Below are 25,441 nucleotides of genomic sequence, written 5' to 3'. Positions count from 1 at the left end.
AAGGACTAATTTGATGATTATCCCTTCTATTTATTTAAATAGACCTACTGTTAGTCTTAAAGGCCCATTTGGTAGTTAGGATATGATAAGAGCAAGATATGATAAAGATATGGATAAGGGCATGATATGATATAAGAGCAAGATAAGCATTTATCTTATCATGTGTTGGAGGTGGACACAATAATAATAGGATATGATATAATAATGAAAGTACATATTATTTTTAGAATTTAATATTTATAATTACTTTTTTTCTATAGAGTAATTGGTCAATTATTTTTTAGTTTTATAAATGAGTCTATATATATTTTTAAATTAACTAAAATTAAATTATTTTTAATTAATTATTCTATTTAAATTAAAAGTACACCACTAATCAAATAAATTTAATTTAATATTTGAAAGTGATAAATAATATAATTAATTAATTTTATAAAAATTATAAGTAGTATTATTTTTTTTTAATAGTTATTCTATTTATAAATTATAAATTATAAATAAATATAGAAGTACAAAAATATTGTAAGTATGTATAGAAGATGATAAGAGAAAATCAGTCCATATTTACTCATAATAATTCAATATACATATTTTAGAGGTAATGAATAATTTTTTTTCGAGAACATGAAGATTTTATTGATATATAAATAGATCATGAGAACAATCCTCTCATGTAGATTATCTAAAGGACAAAAGAAGAAGAACTCAAGATTAAATCAATACAGCTCAATGTTCTTATAAACCCTTGTGCTATTTTGGTGAAAAGAAAAGCTAATGAAGGAGTCTCATAAAAACCTCCATAGGAAAAACCCAGTGGGAAAAACCCTAATATAAGTAATGGTATAATATTAATTGAGTAGTAGCTAGTGATAAGAGAAAAAGTTGTCTATGTTTATATAACCAAGACCAATATTTTGACAATTTAAAATTTAGTTCAATTTTCATTAATTTTTTTTTGAATTAATTAAATTTATATGAGTAACTAAATAATTTTAATTTTCTTTTTTCAAAAGCAAAAATTTATTGAAATCAGTGGGAGTCGAGAAACAAGTCCTCGACAAAGGACACAATACAACACAAAAACCCAACAAAAACAAAGCGTAAGAACCGCGAAAAAACAACGCCTTAAATAGGGGCGATTGTGAAGAGGACCTTATTTGTTACACAATGAAGAACTCCAAATTACGATAAACCTAATCCAAATTATAAAGCTACAACTCAAACAAATCCAAATGAACAAAATGTTTAATTGAATCGTACCAGTCTTTACTGGGGGTTAACAGAAAAAATCGACAATGTATCAAAGATGGCGTCATTAAAATTATGAGAGGTCTTGAGCGGCAATTGAACCTTCCAACGCTCAAAACCTAGCAGAAAGCTCTGGTTTTCTCTTTTAATTTTTTTACACTGTTAATCCATAAAATTTGACATTACGCAAGAATATGTCCTTATTATACGTAGCCTCTTCCTTATATATAAATTAAGAGTGTTCTGAATTAATACTATGACATAAACCATACTAAAGTATATAAGATGATAAAGCGGTACTCCTGAGGAGTACTGTTCTATAGACAATGGTGTAAGTGCAAATTATCATCGTATATACTTTAGTATGATTTATGTCATAGTTTTTACTAATCTTCAAACAAAATTTCACCATTAATCTAAATTACATACATGAAATGGCATATACATAGTCGAAACTTCTCATAAAGGTTTTGACCCTTTGGGACAACATCGTGGGAAATGTTCAGCATAAATAATATTAAAACATTTGATTGATTTTAACACATATCTATATTTTTGGCCAATTTCACTTGAAAATTTCAAATGCGTTCCACCAGATGAAGGAATAAGGGGCTATTTTGGAGAGAAAAGACATAAAGAAAACAAATTTTTTTTTTCTAGTATGAAGCCCTTTATTTGAATAATGCATATATGAAACTACACCACAATTGTTCCCAACTACATAATAGATAGGTAATAGAAGGGGAACAAATTTCAAAACAACTTATGAAGCGATAATTAAATTTCAAATCCTAAACAGTCCTAACTATATCACGTACATGAAACTAGTTACGCCTGTGTTTTATGATTATTGAAAAAACTTGAACTTGAAAAAAAATTGGGCATCATCTTCATCATCATGGGATGATATTAGTAGAAACCAGGGGGTGGTCCTCCATGTCCTCCCTTGTTGTTAAGGCCACCAAAAAAGGTTTGAGTCTGCATCATTGGGCCTTGAAAATTCAGTGGTGAAAACACCTGAGGAGGTGTTGGTGGTGGGTGGTGGAGAGGGATCATGGCGTTCGAGGCTCCAGCAGCAAAATGTTGATACATTGGTGGGTTGGTAGGGGCATCACTAGCATCAACATCACCTTGCATAGGGAGCATGTCACAATAGCGAGTGACTTGCTTCTTGACCTCATCCAAGGCCCCCTTGAACTGCTCAAGTTGAGACTTGTCCATCTCTTTAATCAGAGAGGCCCCCCAAAATTGAGCTTGAACTGCCTTGATCTGACGATCTAGCTCCTTGATGTGCTTCTTCTCAGCATCAATTTGGTTGTTAAATAGAAATATTTTTGTATTGAGCCCAAGCACGTCAGCGCTACTCTGAGAATTGACGTATTGCATGTTGTCAGCCGGTTGAGTTGGGACCTCCAAGAGGTACTTCTCAATGATAGTCTCAACATTCGGATGGCCGAATGAAAACACCTTCTGGCCCGGCGAGATGACGATGAGAGCCATCTCTGCATCAGAAAGCGTGGAGAGCTCGCTTGCTTTCTTGAAGATCCCAGTGCGGCGCTTCGAGAAAGTAACCTGCAAATGTTTCTGATTCGTCATTTTCTTTATGTCAATCTTTTTACGCCCCCAACTTTTCTTTTCTGAGGTGGACATGGCTGTTGAAGAACGAAATAAAGAGAAATGGAGGGATAAGAGTGTAGAGGATGAGTTGCAGACACATTTCGAAATCACGTAAAAATTGCTCTTTTTATAGTCAATTTTTTATGCATAGATTAATGTTGTATTGACATGTATCTGGCTTGAAATTTTGTGCATATCCTCATTCGCATGGCTCATATAGTATAAAATTAATTTTGAATCAATGCTGCATTACAGACAGCTGTTCGCAATATGACTATGATTTTTTCTAAAGATAAATATTTTATTAATAAGATAAGTTTATAAAAAAAAAATGCAGAGCATATTTTGTGTAAATTTTTCTTTCGGGACAACTGTTCACAGGGTATCTCTACTTATGCAACAATATTTATTTTTATTTGTTTTAAAAAATATCAATTGACAACTTACGCCTCTTCATCTGTTTCTAGAAATTAAGCAAGATTAATTGTAAATATTAACGGTGGACCATGTTAAAACTAGTCCACCAATGAACCATGATTTTTCCTGTTATAGCAAGTACCAACTTATATAACTTTTTGGTTGGAAATATTTATCATATCTGATTGGATTAACAAAGACCCCAATGTCGGTTGTTTTGGGGGACGTGGATTTGACAGTAAAGCTGAACACTTTCATGGAACAAATGGCTGCCAGGCAGAAAGCTCTAGAAGAACATATGGCGGAACTCTTCGTCGTCGTTCGGGACTTTGAGAAGAAAACCCTGGGAACCAGCGCAGACGGCAGCAGCACTGGCGTACGTGACGGCAGCAGCACCGACGTACGTGACAGCAGCACCGGTGTACGTGACGGCGCAGGAAAATCCATGGCGCCGTGATATTCTAAGATGGAGTTTCTAGTTTATGACGGCAGCGACGATCCTTTGGGTTGGCTGGAACGCTGTGAGCGATTCTTCCATAGCCAAAGAACTGCTGAGGAAGATTGCGTGGGACTAGCGGCTTTCCATCTCTTGGGCAAGGCTCAATTATGGTTTGATCATATTGACCAGGAAGGAGAAGAATTGGACTGGAACCGTTTTTAGGAAGGTTGTCATGTAAGGTTCGGGCCACCCTTGAGTAACAATTCCTTAGGGGAACTCTCGAACCTAAAACAAACAGGATTTGTTGAGGAATACCAATGTCTAGTCTATTCCAATCGTTGCTGGCTAGGAATTCTGACCTGAAATACCATCATAAAGTGGACATGTTCACTACTGGGTTAACAGAAGAACTCAGAATTGATATCGAGATGCAGCAACCCAAAAATCTCGGTGCTGCCATGAACCTGGCTCGAGCATTAGAACGTAAACAAAAGGTATCACACAGAACTCTTCCACCATGGACTGTGAGGAATGGCCATTTGATTGCCTGATTGACAAAAACCAGATTGACAAGGAAGTGGAGAAATCTCCAAGCCAGCAAGTGGAAACAACAGAGGGGGCTCTTCAACACCTTTTTTTAAAAGGTTAACACGAGCTGAAATGGCGGAAATGAGGGAAAAAGGGATGTGTTACAACTGTGATGAATCATATTCAACTAGGCACGAGTGTAAAAGGCCATTTTTGATTGAGGTTCCCGATGATGACAACAACCCGAAGAACGATCTTACAATTTGACCTTGAGGACAAGGTCAATGTTGAGGAGGGGTGTGATGATATAGATGCATATTTGAATTGATGCTGATATGATTTGTTTTATTTTTATCAATAAGCATATTTTAATAGTTAGGATTTGATTCTATCATATTTTATAAGACCTTAGGATTTGTTTCTTAGTTTCCGAGTTTCCTAGTTTCCTATTTTCTTGTACTCAACCCTTATTATAAATAGGTATTTCAGTATTGAATAAAATCAAGCAAGTATTTCCTAAAGGAATCGTAAATTAGAAGAAGCTCTGTCAAGGACGAGCAGGCTTCTTTTCTACAAATTGGGTCGCAAGAAGAATTCTTCTACGTCCTGACCGATGACCAGATCCTGCGCGACGGTTCATAACAAAAAAAAAAAATACCGCAATGCTTAAGCTTGAATTCATTTTCTGTTTATTCTGGCAATAATTCATCAATAACATGACCTGCATTTTGGGATTAGATATCTTGATATTTCTACATATGTATATGTAGTGTTTGAAATATTAATTTAATTTGGACTTATTAGGGACTTCCTAGGCTCACCTTCGAAGGCGATCGCTCTCAAAATGTTTTATGGTTGAGGCGAGCAAGGATCCCAGAAATTTAACCTAAGGGTCAGCCTTCGGTGATCAAGATATTACTAGGGAGTTGTGTTAGGGCAAAGGAAGCGTCCACTCTAAAGCCTTCGCTCATGGCAAGCCACTCATGCAGATGGCGAGTTGGTTCCTTGTTTTAGGGATTTTACACTATTATGGCCGGCCAAGTATGGTTAACAGTATGTAATGAATCTTGGATCGTTATTCTATGAGGCCTAAGAGTCCCATTTGGAATCATATTTAGGGTTTTAGACTTTTCGTCTATAAGAGGAAAATGTTCATTTGTAATTGGCATGCTCACTTGATTATTATACAAAAACGGCTAGGTCTTTAGACATTCCTACTTCTGCTAGGGTTCCGACTTGGTTTGCTTCATTATTTTACTCGATGTGAGCATTGATATCGTCTATTGTAACACCCCGATTTCGGTGGCGTCACTTTAGTAACCAAAAATAAACTTAATGCGGAAAAACGTGAATATTTTTTTTTTTGATAATAACTAAGACAAGACTGAATTGAATAAAACCCGAATGCGAAAAGCAAATATATAAACAGCCCCCGCTGTAAGAAGCAACCTCGTCACGAGTAAACCTCCAGTGACAGAAGGAGAAAGATGTAACGCCCGTAGGCAAAAGTACAAACCAAAAGAAAAGGTTAAGTGTCCGCAACACTATCCCTCAAAATGAGAATAAGCTGGCCCATCGGCCTGAAACAAGACTTCCTAAGTCCAACCAACTCTCTGTGATTCCTGTAACGAAACCACACAAAAAGCTATAGGTGGGAAACTACCCTGTCCCGAATGAAACAAATGATGTTCAGAGCTAAGACTCTACTCCTACACTAATCCCATCTCGAGGAGCTCACACTAACACTCAATCCTACATGCTAGCGTGATCGTCGTCCGAATCTGAATCCAGAACGACTAAGTCTAGGTACATCCTCCGTCCTCCGCTCGCTATCGCGATGCGCCCCTGTTCCAGCATCCCAACTCTAGTTTCCCCCGAAGGGTGAACCGTCGTGAACCAGTCCGCCAAAGACATCTGACAAAGGGCGTTTGTCCGCCAAAGCACACACAGAAGACGCGAGGGTCAACTCCAAAGAATTATGTAAATAATAGCAAGGATAGATACAGATAATAGGATAGCCACTTAGGCTTTTAGCTAGGGATAACATCCTAGGGTTGCATATCTCATGATGAATATAAATGACGATAAATCACAGTTAACATGCCTCAAATAGAATTAACAAGTATCAAACACACTCATCACTAAGTCAGTATGCATGTTGCATGAAATGATATGCAGGTTAACCCAGTTAACCACATGCATTCCGGAAAGGGATGGACATCAAACGGATCAGCCCTAACACCAGCCACGGTGGAACCATTTCGGCCCGCGTGCCTCTTACACCACACAAAGGTAGCCAGATCAGCAGTAAACCCGTAGGTCTGCCATTTCGGTCTGCTACAAGAGACGTCTATAAACGCTCTTTCACGGCATTCCGGGTCTTATGACCATTTTGGAAACCGACGAGGTCCAGAGTACGTCCTGTGTTACTACCCCATTAATGTTGCATGTATGCAAAATGATTAGTCAAACAACGTCTCCGTCCTCACTCGACACGTCGCCACGTGTTCTAGGGAAGTTAAAGTCTGTAAAAGCTTACCCTAAGGTAAAGTCGATTCTGCGACCAAAAGACACAGTTCATAATGACACATAGCTGCTCCAACAGCACCACAATAAACGCTGCTCCAACAGCACAATAACAAACGCTGCTCCAACAGCACAACAATAAACGCTGCTCCAACAGCACAACAACAAACGCTGCTCCAACAGCACAACAACAAACTCAACACTTGGATCCGACGACACTCCTCGTTTTTCCAAAACTATGATTTGACTTCCAATGCCTTCCTTCGAGGTTGTTATCATTACTTAAAGATTTTGAGGTTATTTAAGGTCTTATGAATTTTCTTTATAAAATAGATTCCATTTTGTCTTATCGCAAGTCTTATACATTTTCAAGATCTCCCAATCCCAAGTCGCTTCCAGAGGAGGTCTCGATCCACTAAACAAAATTAAGGCCCGAACCTCGTTCATCCTATCAAACTTTCTCAAAACTCTCAAAATAAAATCGGCATGACCTGCCCGCTATTCTCACCATTCAGAATCTCAGATTCCAGTACAGAGCATATTTAAATCATCACAATCAACAACATGTCATATATCAATAAATCGCATCATAAACACTTAGCACTTAGCATATAAAGCATGCACCACACATCCTAGATTACCCACATAGCACATAGCATGTAAGTCAATCTCAAAAACATTCAGTAGATGAATCATCTACATTGTCAGCCGAAGCCTCAGAAAACATTTTCCAATCACACACAATCCAGTGCATAAACAATAAACAATGTCGAAAACATCGACCCTAAGCATTAACTAGAGATTCAGTGAGAAGCCCTCACCTGTAGATTCTCCAGGACGATCTCCTAACACTTGTTCACAATCAAAGGCTTGCTCCTCTGGGAATTCCTCAAAATCACCTTTAGAGCAAAACCACAGAAATACTATCAGAGTCTATCGAAAACTAAGCTATCGATACTTACTAAGGTTACTCGAAGTAATCTATACTCTAAGGTACGATAATCTAGCGCGAAAGACAAGTTTTCGGAAAAGGAAATTTTCCTCTTCCCCCCTAATAGGGCTCGGCCACTTTGTGCAATTATGGGGCTCGATTTTTCTTCGATCAAACTTGGTTCCTATGCTTTCATAAGCCGTAACTAAGGGTATTCTGAACTCGGAAAAATTATCGGATCAAAAACTGTCGCAGGGGTATTTTGGTCATGATTTTTAACTTAGGATTTTTCAAAACTGAAATCCCAAAAATAAAATTTTGCAGGGACGTCACCAACGACGTTTATGACAACTAATCCTACTAGCACTAAGCTAAGGCGATAGTTTTCAGCCTAAAGGTTGAAGCTTTACCTCAAAAACTCCAAAAATGGGTATTTAAGGCTAAAATTGATTCCGGCGGAATTCCGGCGACATAACGGAAAATCTAATCCGGCAGAACTGATCTTGGGCACATATAGAAGAGGTTTAGAATCAGAAATGAAAGATTCAGGATAGTTTTGCAAAAACCCATAAACTATCCGCTCAGAAAACTCTACAGAAAAGCTATGGAAAAAGCGATCAGAGGTAAGGATTAGCGACTATACCTCGAAGCCTTGAAGTAGCAACTGATTGATCGACGATCAAGCAAGTAATGAAGAAAATTCTTCTTCCTTCTTCCTTGGATGAACTCGCGGCCTTGAGGAGAGAAAATGGAGGAGTTTTGTGTTTTTTTCTCACTTGTTTGCTATATATAGAGGATGGAAATTCGCGGGAAAATGAAAGTTTCGCGAATCTGATTTTTCCGGCGTCATTCTCCGTGAATTAATAGATATGTTTTGGCGAAAGAATTCCAAAACTAAAATGAGGCCTCTTTGTATTTTTGGCAACTAAAGCATAGTCGGTATAAAACTATTTTACCCGATAAGTTGCTTTTTGCATCGGATGTCGGAATGGAAAACTTCCTTCGGAAGAAAGATTGAAATCATCAAGAGAAATGGGTGTACGCGTGTAGAATATTCATTTGAAGCTCTGAATAGAAAAAGTCTTCATCGTCGAGAAATTCTAGGGTTTTGAAATACCAGGAATTCGGTTTCGGCAAACTTCCGATGATTGGAATCGGACGTTCGTAGATCCTAGAGTTTCGCCTCGAAAAGATTGTGATATATGGAAAAAGAGAAGTTCTAACATTTCTCTGAAGATTTTTGGAATTAACTTCCGTCGTGCCTAAAAGTGAAAATTAGTTATATACTAGGGTTTCTGACCTAGGTTTAAGCGTAAAACGATCGTGCTATAACTTTTATCGACTTCGATACGATCCTTTGACTTTTCCTGAACTTTCTCCTTCATAAATTTATTTCATTTGGTAAACTCTTGTTCAGGTTTCCTTTCACGATACATCAAGCCTAATCGTAAATGGAAATCTCTTCCACTTATTCTAAGCTTAAAAACTTGGGTCTTACATCTATGGGTATATGATAAACTTTTCCGAGGTCTTGTAGTTATTGTTAGTTCAAATTGATGAAGACTCGTAATGATGGCGTGAGAGATGGACGATGAGGTCCAAGCTGGAATGGTGAACGTAGCCCTGGAAATGGTAGAGGTGAAAGAGTAGTAGTGGGAAGCGGAAGAGTACTGGGCAGAAAAGGTGGATGTGGGTATCAAAACGTTGGCGGAGCGAGAATAACCATTTGAGGTCGCGCTCCTGGAGGTGACAAGAGCGAGGAGGTTGAGAGCATAGGTGGAGTTTTGATTGACAACGTTTTGCCTCCTCTGGTCTTTGTTACCCCCCGATGATTAGCGGTCGATGCAGGAGAACATAGATATGATTCTACAGCAGAATAAGCTTTAGCAGGCTCAACTGAATCATCTTCAGTAGGAATGCGACCATCACCATTGAGAAATTAATATCTAAATACGAATAATAAAATCAACATATTAATTTTCAATAAAAAGTAAGTAAAAATATACTCAAAGTGTAATTGAGTGTGAATATAAATGTTTTTAAAACTGGACCTACTTTTTTTTTCTACACTTTTGTTCTATTTCCACTTACTTTGTTCTTGTATTTTTTTTTTCATTTTCTAACACATCATTAATCATATGTCTTATTTATATCGTTTTCTTTTCTTTTATTTCTATTTTTCTGAGTGTGAGTGGATTTAAGGTGTTAAAAAGAAAAAATTGTCATATATAAGTATTTTTACAGTTTTTTTTTGTCTATAACACTAGTAACCAATTTAAATTTTATTTTGACAGCAACAAGTAATTTGAAATTCAGCTATGCATTAAATATTGATTTCTTGAACGGAGAATGACTTGAGTTTCACCACAGTTTTCGTCTAATGCAAGCCATCTGACAGTGGTCGTGTTCAGGGCAGAGGAAATCCAGCTGAGCCTGTAGATGCTTGTGTGACGCGGATCACGTCAATGTTGGTGCAAAGCCGTGCAAAATCTTCTAGCGTCACCGCCGGTGGCAGCGGTTTTCCCTTGTGTTGTGGAGGTCCCATATCTAGTTCTGCTCGACCTGGGTCGTCCTAATTTGGGACAAGCATTGGATTAGGTACGAGATCTTTGTAAACATGCTCCTGCTAAACATGCTCCTCCAAGACCTGCTGTTAACGAACAGGCCCCATTCTTCTATACACCGACGCAGTGGAGAAACACACCTTTGCTCCGGCGAAACTCTATGGCGCCTGTAACACGTCTCCATCTCACAATTCTCACTTAAGAAACCACACGACCGTGGAATGAATTTCTCGATCTCGCACATACGACCCCTATTGTTCATGTATAGAGAAAAATGAGGAAGGAACAAGTCTAAAACCCTTGCAGAGGTAGGGTCTTGTAATAACCTAGCCACCTAATGTATATCAATCAAAAGTCCTTTTCTCAACGTATACAATTTCTCTTTTATAGGGGGTTATTGGAACCCTAAACTAACCCTAGTCGACTCTTGGGCCTTTTAATATCTTGGCCCAAGAGTTCGTGCAAGATCTATGCCCGCACATAGGCAGGTACCTCCTTAGTCCCTAAGTGTCTATCATTATTTCACATTAATTCTTCTTGTCCATCCTTCACCTAGCTTGATCCATATTAGCGCTCTTAAGGTCCACTCAAGCCTTCCAGCGAAACATTTTGTCGGCCCCAAGGCTTTCCCAATCTAGCATTTATCTAAATGAACGATTAAACCTGTATTTATAGGCTAGATGTGTAGGTTCAATGTCTCTGCCAGAAAGTTAAAAGTGCTTTAAGTCGAGCTTCCGAGCGCATATTTTCTTGGTGTCATTGTGCTTAAGTATATGCCTTGGCCCTTTAAAGACATGTTTGGGATCAGATATGATAAGCGCAAGATAGGGTAGAGAGATGGATTATGGCAGAAAATGATAAGAACGTGATAAGATTTTATGTATCATGTGTTGGAGGTGGGCAAGATAATGAAAGGATATGATATAAACAATGAAATGATAGAATTTAATTTTAAAAAAATTAATAATTTTAAAAAGTAATTAGTCTATTATTATTTATTTATTTATTTTATGAATGAGTCAATATCTGTTTTAAAATTAATTAAATTCAATTTATTTATTACTAAGTCTATTTAAATTTAAAATACATAAGTAATTAATTGATTTTAATTTACTAGTAGAAAGTGATAAATAATTAAATTAATAAATTTTAAAAATAATATTAATATTATTTTCTTAAATTAGTCTTTATTAAATTATAAATATAGAGATGGATAAGGGTTGGATAAGATAAGAACATGATAGACTTATATCCTATCATGCGTTTGAGGTAGACTTGATAATGATAGAATATAATATCAGTAATGAGTAACTAATGAAATTTCAATGGAGTAAATTTAAATTTAATATTTATAAATTTTAACAAATTAACTAATGAATATGATTCAGGTGTACCCACTCATTCTGATGGCTCTTCTTCTCCTTCGAAAGAGGATGAACCAGTGCATGTGACCATTGATGATTCTCAGTCCAAGGAATCAAGCCAGGCTCCTGCCTCTATTCAGAACATCTCTGATGATGACTCTGATAATGTTCTGTTAACTGCTTCTCTGCCTGATAGTGTTGTTGCAAGGATCAAGAGAAAAAGAAGGGTTCCTGATGTTGAAGAATCTCCTGCTCCAAAGAAGAAGACCAAGTCCACTCCAACAACTTCCAAGTCTAAGCAAAAAGATGTGAAGGGCAAAGGTAAGCAACAGGAAGTTAAATCCAAGAGTGTCAAGAAGAAGAAGGTTCCACTTGCTGCTGAGGAATCTTTGTCAGATGTTGAGGGGGATGTCGAGGACATCTTGCCTTATGAGAAGAAGAAGTATGCAGGAAAACGCATTCCTCAGAATGTCCCTGGTGTTCCTATTGACAATGTGTTTTCTTATGCTGAAGGTAATGTTCAGAAGTGGAAGTATGTGTGCCAACGCAGAGTTGCCAAGGAAAGGGAAGTTGGCTCTGATGTACTTGAGTACAAGGAAGTGGTTGCACTTATTGAAAAGGCTGGGCTGATGAAGAACATTCTGAGGGTGGGAAGGTGTTATGAAAAACTGGTGAGAGAATTTCTGGTGAATTTGTCTGTGGAAGTGGGACTTCCTGAAAGTATTGAGTTTAGAAAGGTGTTTGTCAGGGCAAAATGTGTCGAATTCTCCCCTGCTGTGATCAACGAAGCACTTGGCAGAAGTGTTGTTGAGTTTGTTGATGAGGAGTTGTCCTTGGATGTGATTGCCAAGGAGATTACTGCTGGCCAAGTCAAGAAGTGGCCCATCAAGAAGTTGCTGTCTACAGGAACACTGGGTGTGAAGTATGCCATCCTTAACAGGATTGAAGCTGTGAATTGGGTTCCTACCCAACAAACTTCTAGAGTTTCTAATGCTCTTGCCAGATGGATCTACAAGATTGGCACTTCTACTGCCTTTGATTTTGGGTCCTTTGTGTTTGAACAGACCTTGAAGCATGCTAACACTTGTGCTGTGAAACTGCCCATATCATTTCCATCTCTTCTTACAGAGTTTATTCTTCAACAGCATCGTCAGAGCATCAGGGCTGATGAGGTTCCTTTGCCAAAGGGTGTTCCTATTACCCTGGATCAATGACTGTTTATGGAGCCACATGTCATAGACATTGCTGTGCCATTTAGCAAGACTTCTGCCCCTGCTCCTGTGAGTGAATCTAGCACTAAGGTTATTATTGCTGAATTAATGGATGTTTCTAAGGCTCTACAGGAGACTATTAGGATTAGCACTGCAAGGAAGCTAAAGGTTGATGCTTTACTTCTCAAGCTTCAAGAGGAAGAAGGTCAAGAGGGTGAGCCAAGTGGTGCTGCTGCTGCTCCTCAGGATGCCAGCACTGAAGAACAGGGAGAATCTGAAGAGCATATAGAAGACACGGAAGGCAACTCCAGTTCTGATGATTAGTTTGTGGTTCTTGTTTTTCTTTTGGTTGTAGTTTGTGTACCCTTTGCCAAATTTATGCTAAAAAGGGGAGTAGATCTGTGTAGCTGTGCAAACTATGTGTTTTGTTGTGTTGATGGCTTTGGTCTGTAATGATTTGAAGACAAGTTCAAGACAGAGGCAAGTAATTGACTGGTTGTTTTGTTTGGTGCTTAGCTTTTGTTCACATTGCTTCTAGTGTGTTGTTTAGCACTGGTTGATAATTAGTACATTTCTGCTATCATGTTCTTTGTTCCAACTGTGCTTTATGGAGTGTGCTGGTTGATGCATCATTTGAGGGGGAGTCTGCTACTAAAGGGGAGCTTTGGTTCTCTTTGTTTACTCTCTCTGTTCAGTAAATTGTTTTAGACAAAATTTGAAAAAGGGGGAGATTGTTGTTACTTTGTTGTCTCGCATTTTGTCAAAAACAACCGGATGTCGAAGCTGATGCCGTGGCATCTGCCTTTGTGTTGCTAGGACATCATTCCTATGCTTGGAACGTTAATTGTGGGCCCTTGTAGATTTTATGAAGATATATTTTTATAGTTACTTGAGGAATAAGTAGCTGTACAGGAAGGGTTTGATTTGTTGGTTGTTATTTGTTGAAACAATCTTTGATAACAGATTGAGTTTCAATCTTCACGTTTGAATTTTGCAACAATATCTTGGAGATTCAGTTTTGATTTGTTGCTGCTATCTATTACTTCAGCAAAGCAAACCCTATTGCCCAAGCCACCGCTGCTGAAGACTATAAAAGAACAAAGACCTAAAGCTTGAAGACCACAGAAGCTAATAGAGAGATCGAGTGTTTTAGGATTGTCATTGTTGATTGTTTGTTACCAATAACTATGTCAGTGATTGAGAGATAGTGAGAGGAGCTCTCATACTTAGGTTGAGGTTCTAAGAAGAAATACACTGGGTAGATTAGGAAGTGAACTATGAACTGTTGTGTTCATGAGTGTCTGTAATTCCTGAATCTTGAGATAGTGGATTTCCTTTCTTTGGGTGAAAACCCTCCAGACGTAGGTGAAGTTTTTCACTGAACTGGGTTACCAATTCTTGTGTCTTGTTTACTTGTGTTTTTGTTTATTGCTGTTACTGTTAGTCAGTTGTCGAACTTGTTGTCCCAACATCATGTAGGACAATTGTCCAGTGAGAGAACCAGAATTTCAGTCGCCTACTGCGTCGACACGTCAGCGAACTGGAAAAGTCAGCATATCTTTGAAACCTCAACTACCACTTTTGAAACGTCACCTCTCGTCATAGAGGGTAGAATTTGAACGAACCCCACGCTTACAACGCCTCCCAAGGTTGCGTCGTTTGTTTTTTCAAGGCAATCATTCCCTTCTATCATTATGGGGCGCAACTCCCCATCTTCTACACGCAATAAAGCGGCCGCTCCAATCCTACACGCGACTTGTGCCACCATCAGTCCCTTGCCTATAAGAATTCCCATTCTCCATCACTAGCCACTTTCGAAACTTTCACTCTTCTTTCTCCTGACCGCCCCCTAGAGATCCCTCTGCAAGCCGCCGGTTTCAGCACCTCATTCTTCACCCTTTTGACAACTCCTCCACTATGCCACCCAAACACTGAACCAGGAACTCTTCTCGCAAGTCCTCTCCACCTGTTCCCCCATGTCGCGACCAGGCATCCATAGTGTCAATCAGGCCTCCCCCTCCCGGCGGGACCCCTCTTGACCAGTCGAAAGTTACGGCCTTTCGCCTTAGGACTTTCCAGTCCCTTCCCCATCCTGTTCAGTCCGCGCCCTTGCTAGAGGCCATCAATCAACCTTCTGATTATGAGACCCGCGACTCAATCTCGGACCTTTCTTCGGAAGTCGGAGGTTTTTGCCACGAAAGACCCCTGGACAACATCCTTGCTTACAGGGGTTGTAAAGCAGTCGAGCGCCCTTGGTACCGTCGTATGGCCGGCGACGTACACAACTTCCAATTTTTCTACGTGTATGACTACTTGTTCACCGATCTGGGAATAAAACTCCCCTTTTGTCCCTTCGTTTGTTCGGTACTGCGGGATATCAACGCATCCCCCTGCCAATTGCACCCCAATGCCTGGGCATTTATACGGTGTTTTGAAATCCTTTGCGACGCTGTTCATCGTGAACCGTCAACAACCCGTTTTTACTACCTCTATGATATGGACGCCAAGTCTCTGCAGTTACGCGGCTGGGTATCACTGAAGGCCAGGGCCGGCCGCAAATGTTTTAATTCCTTTTGATCTAACGCCAAAACCCACTTCGCTCGAAGATACTTTAAGATCAGAGTGTCTGATGATTATCCTGAAGGCATTGACGAAGAAGAAAATTGCTCAGATCCCTCCCCTGTTCAACATGGAGGGCAACAAAAAGAGACTCTTCCGCCAAGAACCTGAGACCGACACCCGCCATTCGCCCCTCAAAAAGAAAGTTCTGCCAAGAGCCCCCACTGCCCCGGGCGGAGGACCTGACCTCTGCCCTGTATCAACGTCCGAGGTTGACGTCAAAGATACACAATGGGCGGGGGCGGTGGCCCGGCCAGTGTCGGGGACCAAATCCTTGCATGGCAAGGTTGATATCCCGCCAAGGACCTCGACCTGACCGAGCAGCTCCCAGCTTGACAACCAAAGCCAAAAAAACTCATGCAAGTCAACCGCAACCGTCAAGACCTGACTGACATTTCACCGACCTCCCTTATTGTGTCCCTCGGTAAGATTTCACCCTAGAGAAAAGTTCTTCCATCGGCCGCCCCTCACCTTGGGATATCCTGAGAGCTCGATCGCCTTTCTTATTTCGCACATTATTCTGAGAGGCAAGAGGAGGAAATGCTGCATAAAGGTTTGGATCGTGTGGCCGAGGAAGCCATGGCGAGCTTTTTGCACGCCGAGAGCATCTTCAGGCACGCCTTCCGCCGCTACCACTCTGCCGCCAAAGACGCTGAAAACTTGCGGCAGGATGTGGGTCGTCTTCGGTCCGCCAACTCTACATACAACGAGAAGTGTGAGGCATTGGAGGCCCAACTAGTGACCCAGAAGACATCCCACGAAGAGACTAACCGGGCCAAATTCAGCTTGGAGTTCAGGGACAATCAAATTCTTAAACTTGAGAGGGTGCTGGAGGAGCTGAAACAAGAGACGCTGTAGGAAATTGCCGCCAAGGATGAAGCTCTGGCTGTAAAGGATTAGAACATCGCTGCCCGGAACTTGGAGCTTGAAATCTTGCGCGGCGAATTAGCGAGGAAGAATGAAGCTCTTGCCACCGTGAGGAGCTAGGAAAAAACTGACTTGGTGACAATGGAAGCTCAAGCAAAGGTCAACACTGCGGCTCTTGAGGAAAAGCTGAGGAGCGCAGCCGCTTTGGCAGTTGCTATGCAGCGTGAGTACGGATTCTTTCTGTCCAAAGCTCAAGTCTGTCATCTCTTTGGTGACCTTGACCTGCATTCAATGGGGATGTTCAAGGCAATCACCCCCACCGACTTGGTTGGTCCTGAAGATCCTCTGGGGGTTGGCGATATCGACTTCCTAAGTGCTAGGGACCAAGAAAATGTTAATAATAATGCTAACATTTAATTGTAATATTACTTACCCTCTTTTGTAATTTGATCCATGTTCGGCTGCCCCCTTAGGGCCTTCTCTGTAAGGGAACATGCGTTATTTTTATTGCCAATCCCGCTTGTTAAGTTATTCATGCGCTATTTCGTACGCTTTTCCTCTTAATTCCTGAATTACGTTTAATGATATTGAATTGTGTGAGGGTTTAACTCGGTTTTTTTGCTCAATATATTTCAATCAAGGCTAAAATCACACCTTTCTTCCTAAAGAAACAAGGTGTTTCCTCGCCAAGCGTGTTTGGTCAAGGGCTTTGCCCGCCGCGGTTTTGGTGATCAGGTCCCAATGGCCATTTGGGGTCCCCAAGGCTTTGCCTAGTTAGAAATGCTAACCCTTATTCCGGGGAGGCTTTTTGGATAAGAAGCTTATCCCACACATCGCCAATGGATAACGGTGACTGTGCAGGCTTTTCCGGAGCGATTCTCGTACTTCAAAGGTCGTAAATGGAATCGCCACTTTCAGGGAATTTTTCCCACCGTGCAACCGCCGTTATTCAGTTTTTCTCGATTGGTGAAGTCAATCGTAGAAATATTTTTGAGAATACCCTGTCATATATATGTTTTGCAAATACAAACTTTGTATTTTTACATTTTTTATGGACGCCTCATTAAACAACTCTCGAGATGGAGAAAAAAAGCGCGTCTTTATTTTTCGTCCTTTCTGTTTTTCAAAGTCTTCTTGCTCTCCGCATCCCAACGTCGCCTTCCCATGCCCCCGGCTACAACAACTCTCTTAGCTCCACGTCCTTTGTCCCCGAAGTGCTCGTCTTCCACTCATCGGTCTTCAAGAATCCTTCACCTAGCCTAGATGTGTTACTGACCTTCGCCCATCCTCCACCTCGCTTGTTATTGACGTCTAGAACTCACCCTTCTGTCGCCAACCCGCCTTTGGAGCCTTGAATATTCCTCTCGCCTTTATGGCCTTAGCAGCGGCCTTTGCCACTTCCTGCTGCACCGCCTTCCCCGTTTCTTTGTCCTTTTGAAGGGGTCCTTGCGGCGCTGGTAGCTTGACCTTAGGTATTCCCCACTTAGTTGGGTCGCTCTCGCTCCACTCGAAAAGGTCTAAATTATCGTCCAACAATCATTCCAAATGCAATTCCTGCTAAGCAGTAAGCCTGGATCCAATCGCCAAAACTCCCCTGCTGAATTTTTGCTCTTCAAAATGGGCAATGATATCCGCCTAGTGGCTCTCGGCCTTGGAGTCAGTAAACTGACCATCTTTTCCCGTCCTCCTTGAGCTGGGGAGATCCTGCTATGGCCGGCGAACCTTGCCCTCATAACACGTATGCCTAGCAGCAGCACCATTCTGCCCGTACATGCTTAGACAATTATTGTAGCATTATCTAGCTCGCCTTTGGTCGACCGTGATCCTCCCAACTTTTCCGCTATTAAGTGGGTATTTGACCGCCAGGTGAGCCGTGGAAATTAGCGCACACAGGCGGTTAAATTTGTTTCGGCCAATGATCACATTATAGTAGGCCACTACTTGTAAAACCAAGTACCTTACTCGCTGCACCTTCGCATTCTCATCAACGGCAAAGATCGTATCAAGGTCCAGATAACCCCTTACGAAACCTGTTCACCTGAGAAGCCTACCAAGGTTCATGTGTAGGGAGTCCAGTCTTGATCCGTCAGCCCCAACTTGTCGAACGCGTCGCCATAGATGATGTCCGCTGAGCTGCCTTGGTCTAGAAGTACTCGTCTGACATTGATGCTGTTGATCCTCACCATGACGACAATAAGATCGTCCTTATGCGTCTTGATGCCCTCGAAATCTCTCGTTGACACCACTATGTCTGAGTGTTGGAAGCCAAAAGGAATTTCCTTGACAGAACTTACCGCTCTCATGTGTCGCTTTCTCGCCGCCTGAGTGTCACCGCCGCCTCCGAACCCCCTGCAATTGGGTTTATGGTGCCGACCACCGGCTCCATTTCCTTTTTGAAGGTTTCTTCAGCTCCTCCCCTTCTGGTCGCCAACGTTTCCTTTTGATCTTTCTTCGCTGCCGTGTGGCGGTTCCCTTGTTGGCGATCTCCTTGATGGCGGTCTCCCTGTCGCGGTCTCCTTGCTATCGATCTCCCTGTTGGCGGCCTCCTCGATTATACTGCTTCAGCAGCCCCAATTTGATTAGCTTTTCTATCTCCCTCTATAGGGTGAAGCAATCATCTGTGTCATGGCCCACCGACCGGTGGTCCTCACACCACTTTGTTTTGTCGATCCCGCTGCGTGGTGGGGGTTCCCTCTGGTCGGATTCTCCAACCATGTGTGTGGCCTTCACCTCTCGTAGAATATCTGTCAAATGTGTGTTGAGCTCCATGTCCTCCTCCCACCGGTGAGATCCATGTGGTTGCCACGGCCGGCGATGATCTAAAGCCTCCCACCGCGGGTACAGCTGTTCCTTAACCAACTTCGCCAGTGACTTCCCCTTCTTCTCCCTGTGCTTGCTTCCTTCGCCTTTTTCTTCGCTGCGCCTTTCCTTTCCCGCTTGTTTCTCTCGAGCACCGTCACCTTCCTTCTTTGCATGCCTCCGCTTGAACGCGTCATCTTCCTTGTCAAGAATGTACGTGTTTGCTCGAGCTCGTATCTCCGCCATAGACCTGGCTGGCTTCCCACTCAGCTTACTGTTCAGCGAGCCAGGCAACAGTCCATTCTTGAATTCCAAGGCATAGGTCACGGCTCGGAGTCCTCGATCTTTACAGACGTGGCGTTGTAACGAGCCATGTACTGTTTCAGTGTTTCTCCTTCAAACTGACGCAGATTGTATAGATTGTCAATCATTACTAGCCTGACTTTTCTCGCCGAGAATTGGATCAAGAATTTTGATGAGAAGTCACGGAAGTTCGTGATTGATCCGCGAGGAAAGGTTGTACACCACGCCATCGCCATACTCTTGAAGGTAGAAGGAAACATCCTGCACTTGACCGCATCTGACGCTGGACTGATCACAATTTTTGTGTTGAAGTATAGAAGGTGATCCTTCGAATAGATTCTGCCGCTGTAGGATTCCAACACTAGGTTCTTCATGTTATTTGGAAAGGCGACTTCTTGCACCTCTGCCGAGAAAGGTTCAAACTCAGCAACCGCTTCGGGCTCGCGCACGCCTTCATCTTGCTGCTCGTAGCGAAAGAGCTCGAGTTGTTCTTGGAAATACTCATTTCGTTGACTGATGTTATCGACGTTCTGCATCATACGCCGCTAGTCTCTTTGAGTAACTATCTGTTGTGGCGAAGGAGTCAAGTTCTCCGACGGGGCTGGTGACTGTGCCGGAGATCCTTGCTGCGAGGGAGGTGATGGCGGAGTTGGCAGAGGCGGAGTTGGAAGCGACAGAGTTGGAGAAGGTGGCGGAGGAGGTGGTGGAGGTGGAGAAGCAGGTGGTGACAAAGCCAATTGCTCCTGCTGAGCCTCCGGACGACGTGCTCGAACTATGCATTCTTGCACTTGAGCACGACACGGAGGCGATACGCGCCTCCGTTCCAGAGAGTCGCGACGTTGTCGACGACGTGTCTCCATCTATAACTGCTTAAAGGACGCTGAAATGCTAGAAACTCGTCGTAAAACCAGGAATTCACCAGAAATCGGAGCTTCCTGTCATTGTGCAATCAATCCACGTGATCCGAGAGTAGAATGAAGGTATTAAAAATGATAGAAAGGGGGGGGGGGTTTGAATAGCGTTTTCAATCTAAATCTTTTCCCACTAGAGATTTAACAAATCTCTTCAAACACCGAAGATAAAAGTGCTAAGATAAGAGTTTAGGAAAGCACACAATGATTTTATCCTGGTTCACTTGATAAATCCCTCAAGCTAATCCAGTCCACCCGTTAAGGTGATTTCTTCCTTCTTAGAATGAAGGCAATCCACTAATCAGAGTTTGTTACAACTGCACTTGCAACCTGCAAAGTGACTAACAATACAATGACTTAGCTATCACTAAGATTCACTCTCTTAGTCTTCTCAAGGATCTGACCAACCTTGGTCTCCTTAAGGAAAAACAAACAACTGTTTGAAAGTTTGGGTTTACAAAGAATTTCTTCTCAAAAAGCTAAAGTAAACACAATAAGTACAGTTTGAAGAAAGATTGCTAAGAGAATATTTGAATATTGTGGGAGCTTGAACAAAGTTTCTTAGGCGGCATCTTTCATCTTCAACCTCTTTATATACTTCAAGGATTAGGGTTTAGACGTTTGCTTGGAATGCTACCGTTGGAGGGCAGATCTGGGTTTTCCAAGTTCTTCTGTGGCTGAATAAGTTAGGTAAGGTCGTCAGGAATAGTACAGTTGCTTTTGTACTTAGGATAGCGACTTGACCTTTAACCTAGATGACTTCTGATCAGAGCGACGCTTCATGTTGGAACTTGTGAAGCTTGGTGATCAGAGTAAGAGGGAAGCTTGGATCCTCTGACCTTTGTACCTTCTGCTTCTGGACTCAGAGGAGAAGTACTTGGTCTTCAGAGCCAGCTTACTCTTGGACATCAGAATCTTCACTTCTCAGCTTCTGGACCTTCAGAACTTCTGGACCTTCAGAGCCTCTGGACCTTCAAAGCTTCTAAACCTTCAGAGCTTCTGGTCTTCAGAGCTTCTGGACCTTCAGAGCTTCTGGTCTTCAGAACTTCAAGTGAACTGAATCCATATCAGAGCTTTACTATCTTCAGATCTTTTGAAGCTTATTTTACTGTTCAGATTGAACATAGTGAGTGCGAAAGCGTTGCGGAGGTTACTATTTGAGCATAGTGCTTCTGATTTATGTGTAATAAGATCAGAGTCAGAGCCTGTCATTAAAACACTCAGAAAACAGCGTTAGAGTACCATAATTGTTCATACACAATAGTTAACATGTAATCATCAAAACATAGAGTTGTACTACTTGATCAAAACTTGATCTTACATAGAAAATTTACGATTCCCCACAAACGACGCTAAATGTTCTTGCCTTGAACATAGAGATAGGGTGTAGTACCTACAGTAGAGAAAGATTGCACTAAGAGCGAATCTAGAGAGAGTGTAACTGCTTAGAGAGAGAAAATAACTGAATCTCAAGTGTGTATTGATCAAATGAGCCATGAGTCCTTTACAAATGGTAACCGCTCCCTATTTAGGGGAGCTGGGCCTAGCGAATCATAACCGCTCTGATGGGCCAGCTGGGCCTTGCGAGAGGAAGCCTAATTCCCAGGTTGGGCGACCACGACTTGGCAAGTAACCCCTGGGCGTAGGCCCCCTTGGGGCTCGCCTAGTCCAGCCTCTTTGAGATTTGAGTATTATTTTTCCTTCACTAGGTTTTTATCCCAATGAGCTTTTCCTAGTAAGGTTTTAATGATGCTCAATCTCAAATTTTATCCTTTTGCTAGTGTGGGTCTTGAATATAATTTGGATGTGGGTTTAAGACTTGTATTCCTTTCTTTGGTGTGCTGTTTTGAAGCACCTTAATTTATATATGAGTTTCAGTTATAATTAATTTTTTTTTAATTTTTAATTAAATCAAATTATTAATTATATATATGGAGTTAAAATGACATGGATAAAGCTACGTTAGCACTTGCTTACCACTCAAAAACCTCGCTTGAGCTCCGCCTTATGGCGAAAATAAAACCAAACTAGATACGATTGTGAGGGGACCAAACTTTTTTCGGGGAGGGACTAAAATTAAATTCTTTTACAAACACAAGGACTAATTTGATGATTATCCCTTCTATTTATTTAAATAGACCTACTGTTAGTCTTAAAGGCCCATTTGGTAGTTAGGATATGATAAGAGCAAGATATGATAAAGATATGGATAAGGGCATGATATGATATAAGAGCAAGATAAGCATTTATCTTATCATGTGTTGGAGGTGGACACAATAATAATAGGATATGATATAATAATGAAAGTACATATTATTTTTAGAATTTAATATTTATAATTACTTTTTTTCTATAGAGTAATGGGTCAATTATTTTTTAGTTTTATAAATCAGTCTGTATATATTTTTAAATTAACTAAAATTAAATTATTTTTAATTAATTATTCTATTTAAATTAAAAATAAACCACTAATCAAATAAATTTAATTTAATATTTGAAAGTGATAAACAAAATAATTAATTAATTTTATAAAAATTATAAGTAGTATTATTTATTTTTTAATAGTTATTCTATTTATAAATTATAAATAATTATAGAAGTACAAAAATATTGTAAGTATGTATAGAAGATGATAAGAGAAAATCAGTCCATATTTACTCATAATAATTCAATATACATATTTTAGAGGTAATGAATAATTTTTTTTTCGAGAACATGAAGATTTTATTGATATATAAATAGATCATGAGAACAATCCTCTCATGTAGATTATCTAAAGGACAAAAGAAGAAGAACTCAAGATTAAATCAATACAGCTCAATGTCCTTATAAACCCTTGTGCTATTTTGGTGAAAAGAAAAGCTAATGAAGGAGTCTCATAAAAACCTCCATAGGAAAAACCCAGTGGGAAAAACCCTAATATAAGTAATGGTATAATATTAATTGAGTAGTAGCTAGTGATAAGAGAAAAAGTTGTCTATGTTTATATAACCAAGACCAATATTTTGACAATTTAAAATTTAGTTCAATTTTCTTTAATTTTTTTTTTGAATTAATTTAATTTATATGAGTAACTAAATAATTTTAACTTTCTTTTTTCAAAAGCAAGAATTTATTGAAATCAGTGGGAGTCGAGAAACAAGTCCTCGACAAAGGACACAATACAACACAATAACCCAACAAAAACAAAGCGTAAGAACCGCGAAAAAACAACGCCTTAAATAGAGGCGATTGTGAAGAGGACCTTATTTGTTACACAACGAAGAACTCCAAATGAACAAAATGTTTAATTGAATCGTACCGGTCTTTACTGGGGGTTAACAGAAAAAATCGACAATGTATCAAAGATGGCGTCATTAAAATTATGAGAGGTCTTGAGCGGCAATGGAACCTTCCAACGCTCAAAACCTAGCAGAAAGCCCTGGTTTTCTCTTTTAATTTTTTTACACTGTTAATCCATAAAATTTGACATTACGCAAGAATATGTCCTTATTATACGTAGCCTCTTCCTTATATATAAATTAAGAGTGTTCTGAATTAATACTATGACATAAATCATACTAAAGTATATAAGATGATAAAGCGGTACTCCTGAGCAGTACTGTTCGATAGACAATGGTGTAAGTGCAAATTATCATCGTATATACTTTAGTATGATTTATGTCATAGTTTTTACTAATCTTCAAACAAAATCTTCACCATTAATCTAAATTACATACATAATATGGCATATACATAGCCGAAAATTCTCATAAAAGTTTTGACTCTTTGGGACAACATCGTGGGAAATGTTCAGCATAAATAATATTACAACATTTGATTGATTTTAACACATATCTATATTTTTGGCCAATTTCACTTGAAAATTTCAAATGCGTTCCACCAGATGAAGGAATAAGGGGCTATTTTGGAGAGAAAAGACATAAAGAAAACACAATTTTTTTTCTAGTATGAAGCCCTTTACTTGAATAATGCATATATAAAACTACACCACAATAGTTCCCAACTACATAATAGATAGGTAATAGAAGGGGAACAAATTTCAAAACAACTTATGAAGCGATAATTAAATTTCAAATCCTAAACAGTCCTAACTATATCACGTACATGAAACTAGTTACGCCTGTGTTCTATGATTATTGAAAAAACTTGAACATGAAAAAAAATTGGGCATCATCTTCATCATCATGGGATGATATTAGTAGAAACCAGGGGGTGGTCCTCCATGTTCTCCCTTGTTGTTGTGAGACCCAAAATTTCAGTTATAGAATTAATTAATTAAATTCCTAACCACGATTAAGTTTCGATGTATCGTGAAGGAAACCTGAACAAGTGTTTACTGATGGAATAAATTTATGAAGGAGAAAGTTCAGGAAAAGACTAAGAATAGTATTAAAGTCGATATAAGTTATAGCGCGAGTCTTATTCGCTTACGCCTAGGGCAAGAGCGTTAGGAAACGATTAATTTACCCTTAAGAGCACTATAGAAACTAATTCCAAAAACAATCTTTAGAGAAATGTTAGAATTTATCTTAATCCTTTCCATGACAAGCGTTTCAATACGAAACCCTGGAATGTACGGACGTCCGAATCTAATTCTCGGAAGTTTGCCGAAACTGAATCTCTGATAGCTCAAGAACCTTAAAATAAACTGTCGATGGAGACTTTTTCTATTCAAAGCTTCAAACGAAGTTTCCATCCGCGTTGCCAGATTTCTTTCGACGTTTCCAACCTTTCTTCAGAAGGAAGTTTCTTCATCCGACGTCAAACGCAAAAAGTAGTTTTGCGGCATATTCCGATCCATACTACCTTCAAGCCATTTTCTCACGTAAATGAACCTGGAACAAGTATCGACATTTTATTGAGAGATACTTAACTCTGATGCATAATATGAAAACTTCATATTTGTTCTAATCGTCTTACAAGTATTCTTTAACTCAGTTTTTACTCATTTCTTTGTTCATGGATCATTTTAATTTGCTCAAAGTGATTCAAATTTGTATTTTATGGTTTAATAGAGCTTGTCATAATTTTTGGTATGATAATATATCATCTTTATATTTTTCTCTTAATTCTATGAGGTAAATCTTACACTAC

At 40.0% G+C, this 25,441-nt stretch overlaps 2 protein-coding genes across 2 annotated transcripts; one reads left to right on the top strand and one right to left on the bottom strand.

Moving 5' to 3' along the window:
* Positions 1–2,157: 2,157 nt before the first annotated feature.
* Positions 2,158–2,898, bottom strand: LOC130736148 (agamous-like MADS-box protein AGL62). Its single transcript, XM_057587994.1, has one exon. The coding sequence runs from the start codon at positions 2,896–2,898 to the stop codon at positions 2,158–2,160; it is 741 nt and encodes a 246-aa protein (XP_057443977.1).
* Positions 2,899–4,038: 1,140 nt separating this feature from the next.
* LOC130736147 (uncharacterized) lies at positions 4,039–12,848 on the top strand. The gene is made up of 2 exons (XM_057587993.1): positions 4,039–4,204; positions 11,659–12,848. The coding sequence occupies exons 1-2, from the start codon at positions 4,039–4,041 to the stop codon at positions 12,846–12,848; spliced, it is 1,356 nt and encodes a 451-aa protein (XP_057443976.1).
* Positions 12,849–25,441: the final 12,593 nt, after the last annotated feature.

Source organism: Lotus japonicus, chromosome 2, assembly GCF_012489685.1.
Source record: "Lotus japonicus ecotype B-129 chromosome 2, LjGifu_v1.2".
Lineage (NCBI taxonomy): Eukaryota > Viridiplantae > Streptophyta > Magnoliopsida > Fabales > Fabaceae > Lotus > Lotus japonicus.
The sequence above is the reverse complement of the archived record's forward strand: the minus strand, read 5'-3'. Positions and strand labels throughout refer to the sequence as shown.

Excerpts from the sequence above, each read along its gene's own strand:
- LOC130736148 (XM_057587994.1), bottom strand. The coding sequence starts at position 2,898 with ATGTCCACCTCAGAAAAGAAAAGTTGGGGGCGTAAAAAGATTGACATA.
- LOC130736147 (XM_057587993.1), top strand. The coding sequence starts at position 4,039 with ATGTCTAGTCTATTCCAATCGTTGCTGGCTAGGAATTCTGACCTGAAA. Across the intron at positions 4,205-11,658 it reads CCTGGCTCGAGCATTAGAAC|GTGTACCCACTCATTCTGAT; the intron begins GTAAACAAAAGG and ends AATATGATTCAG.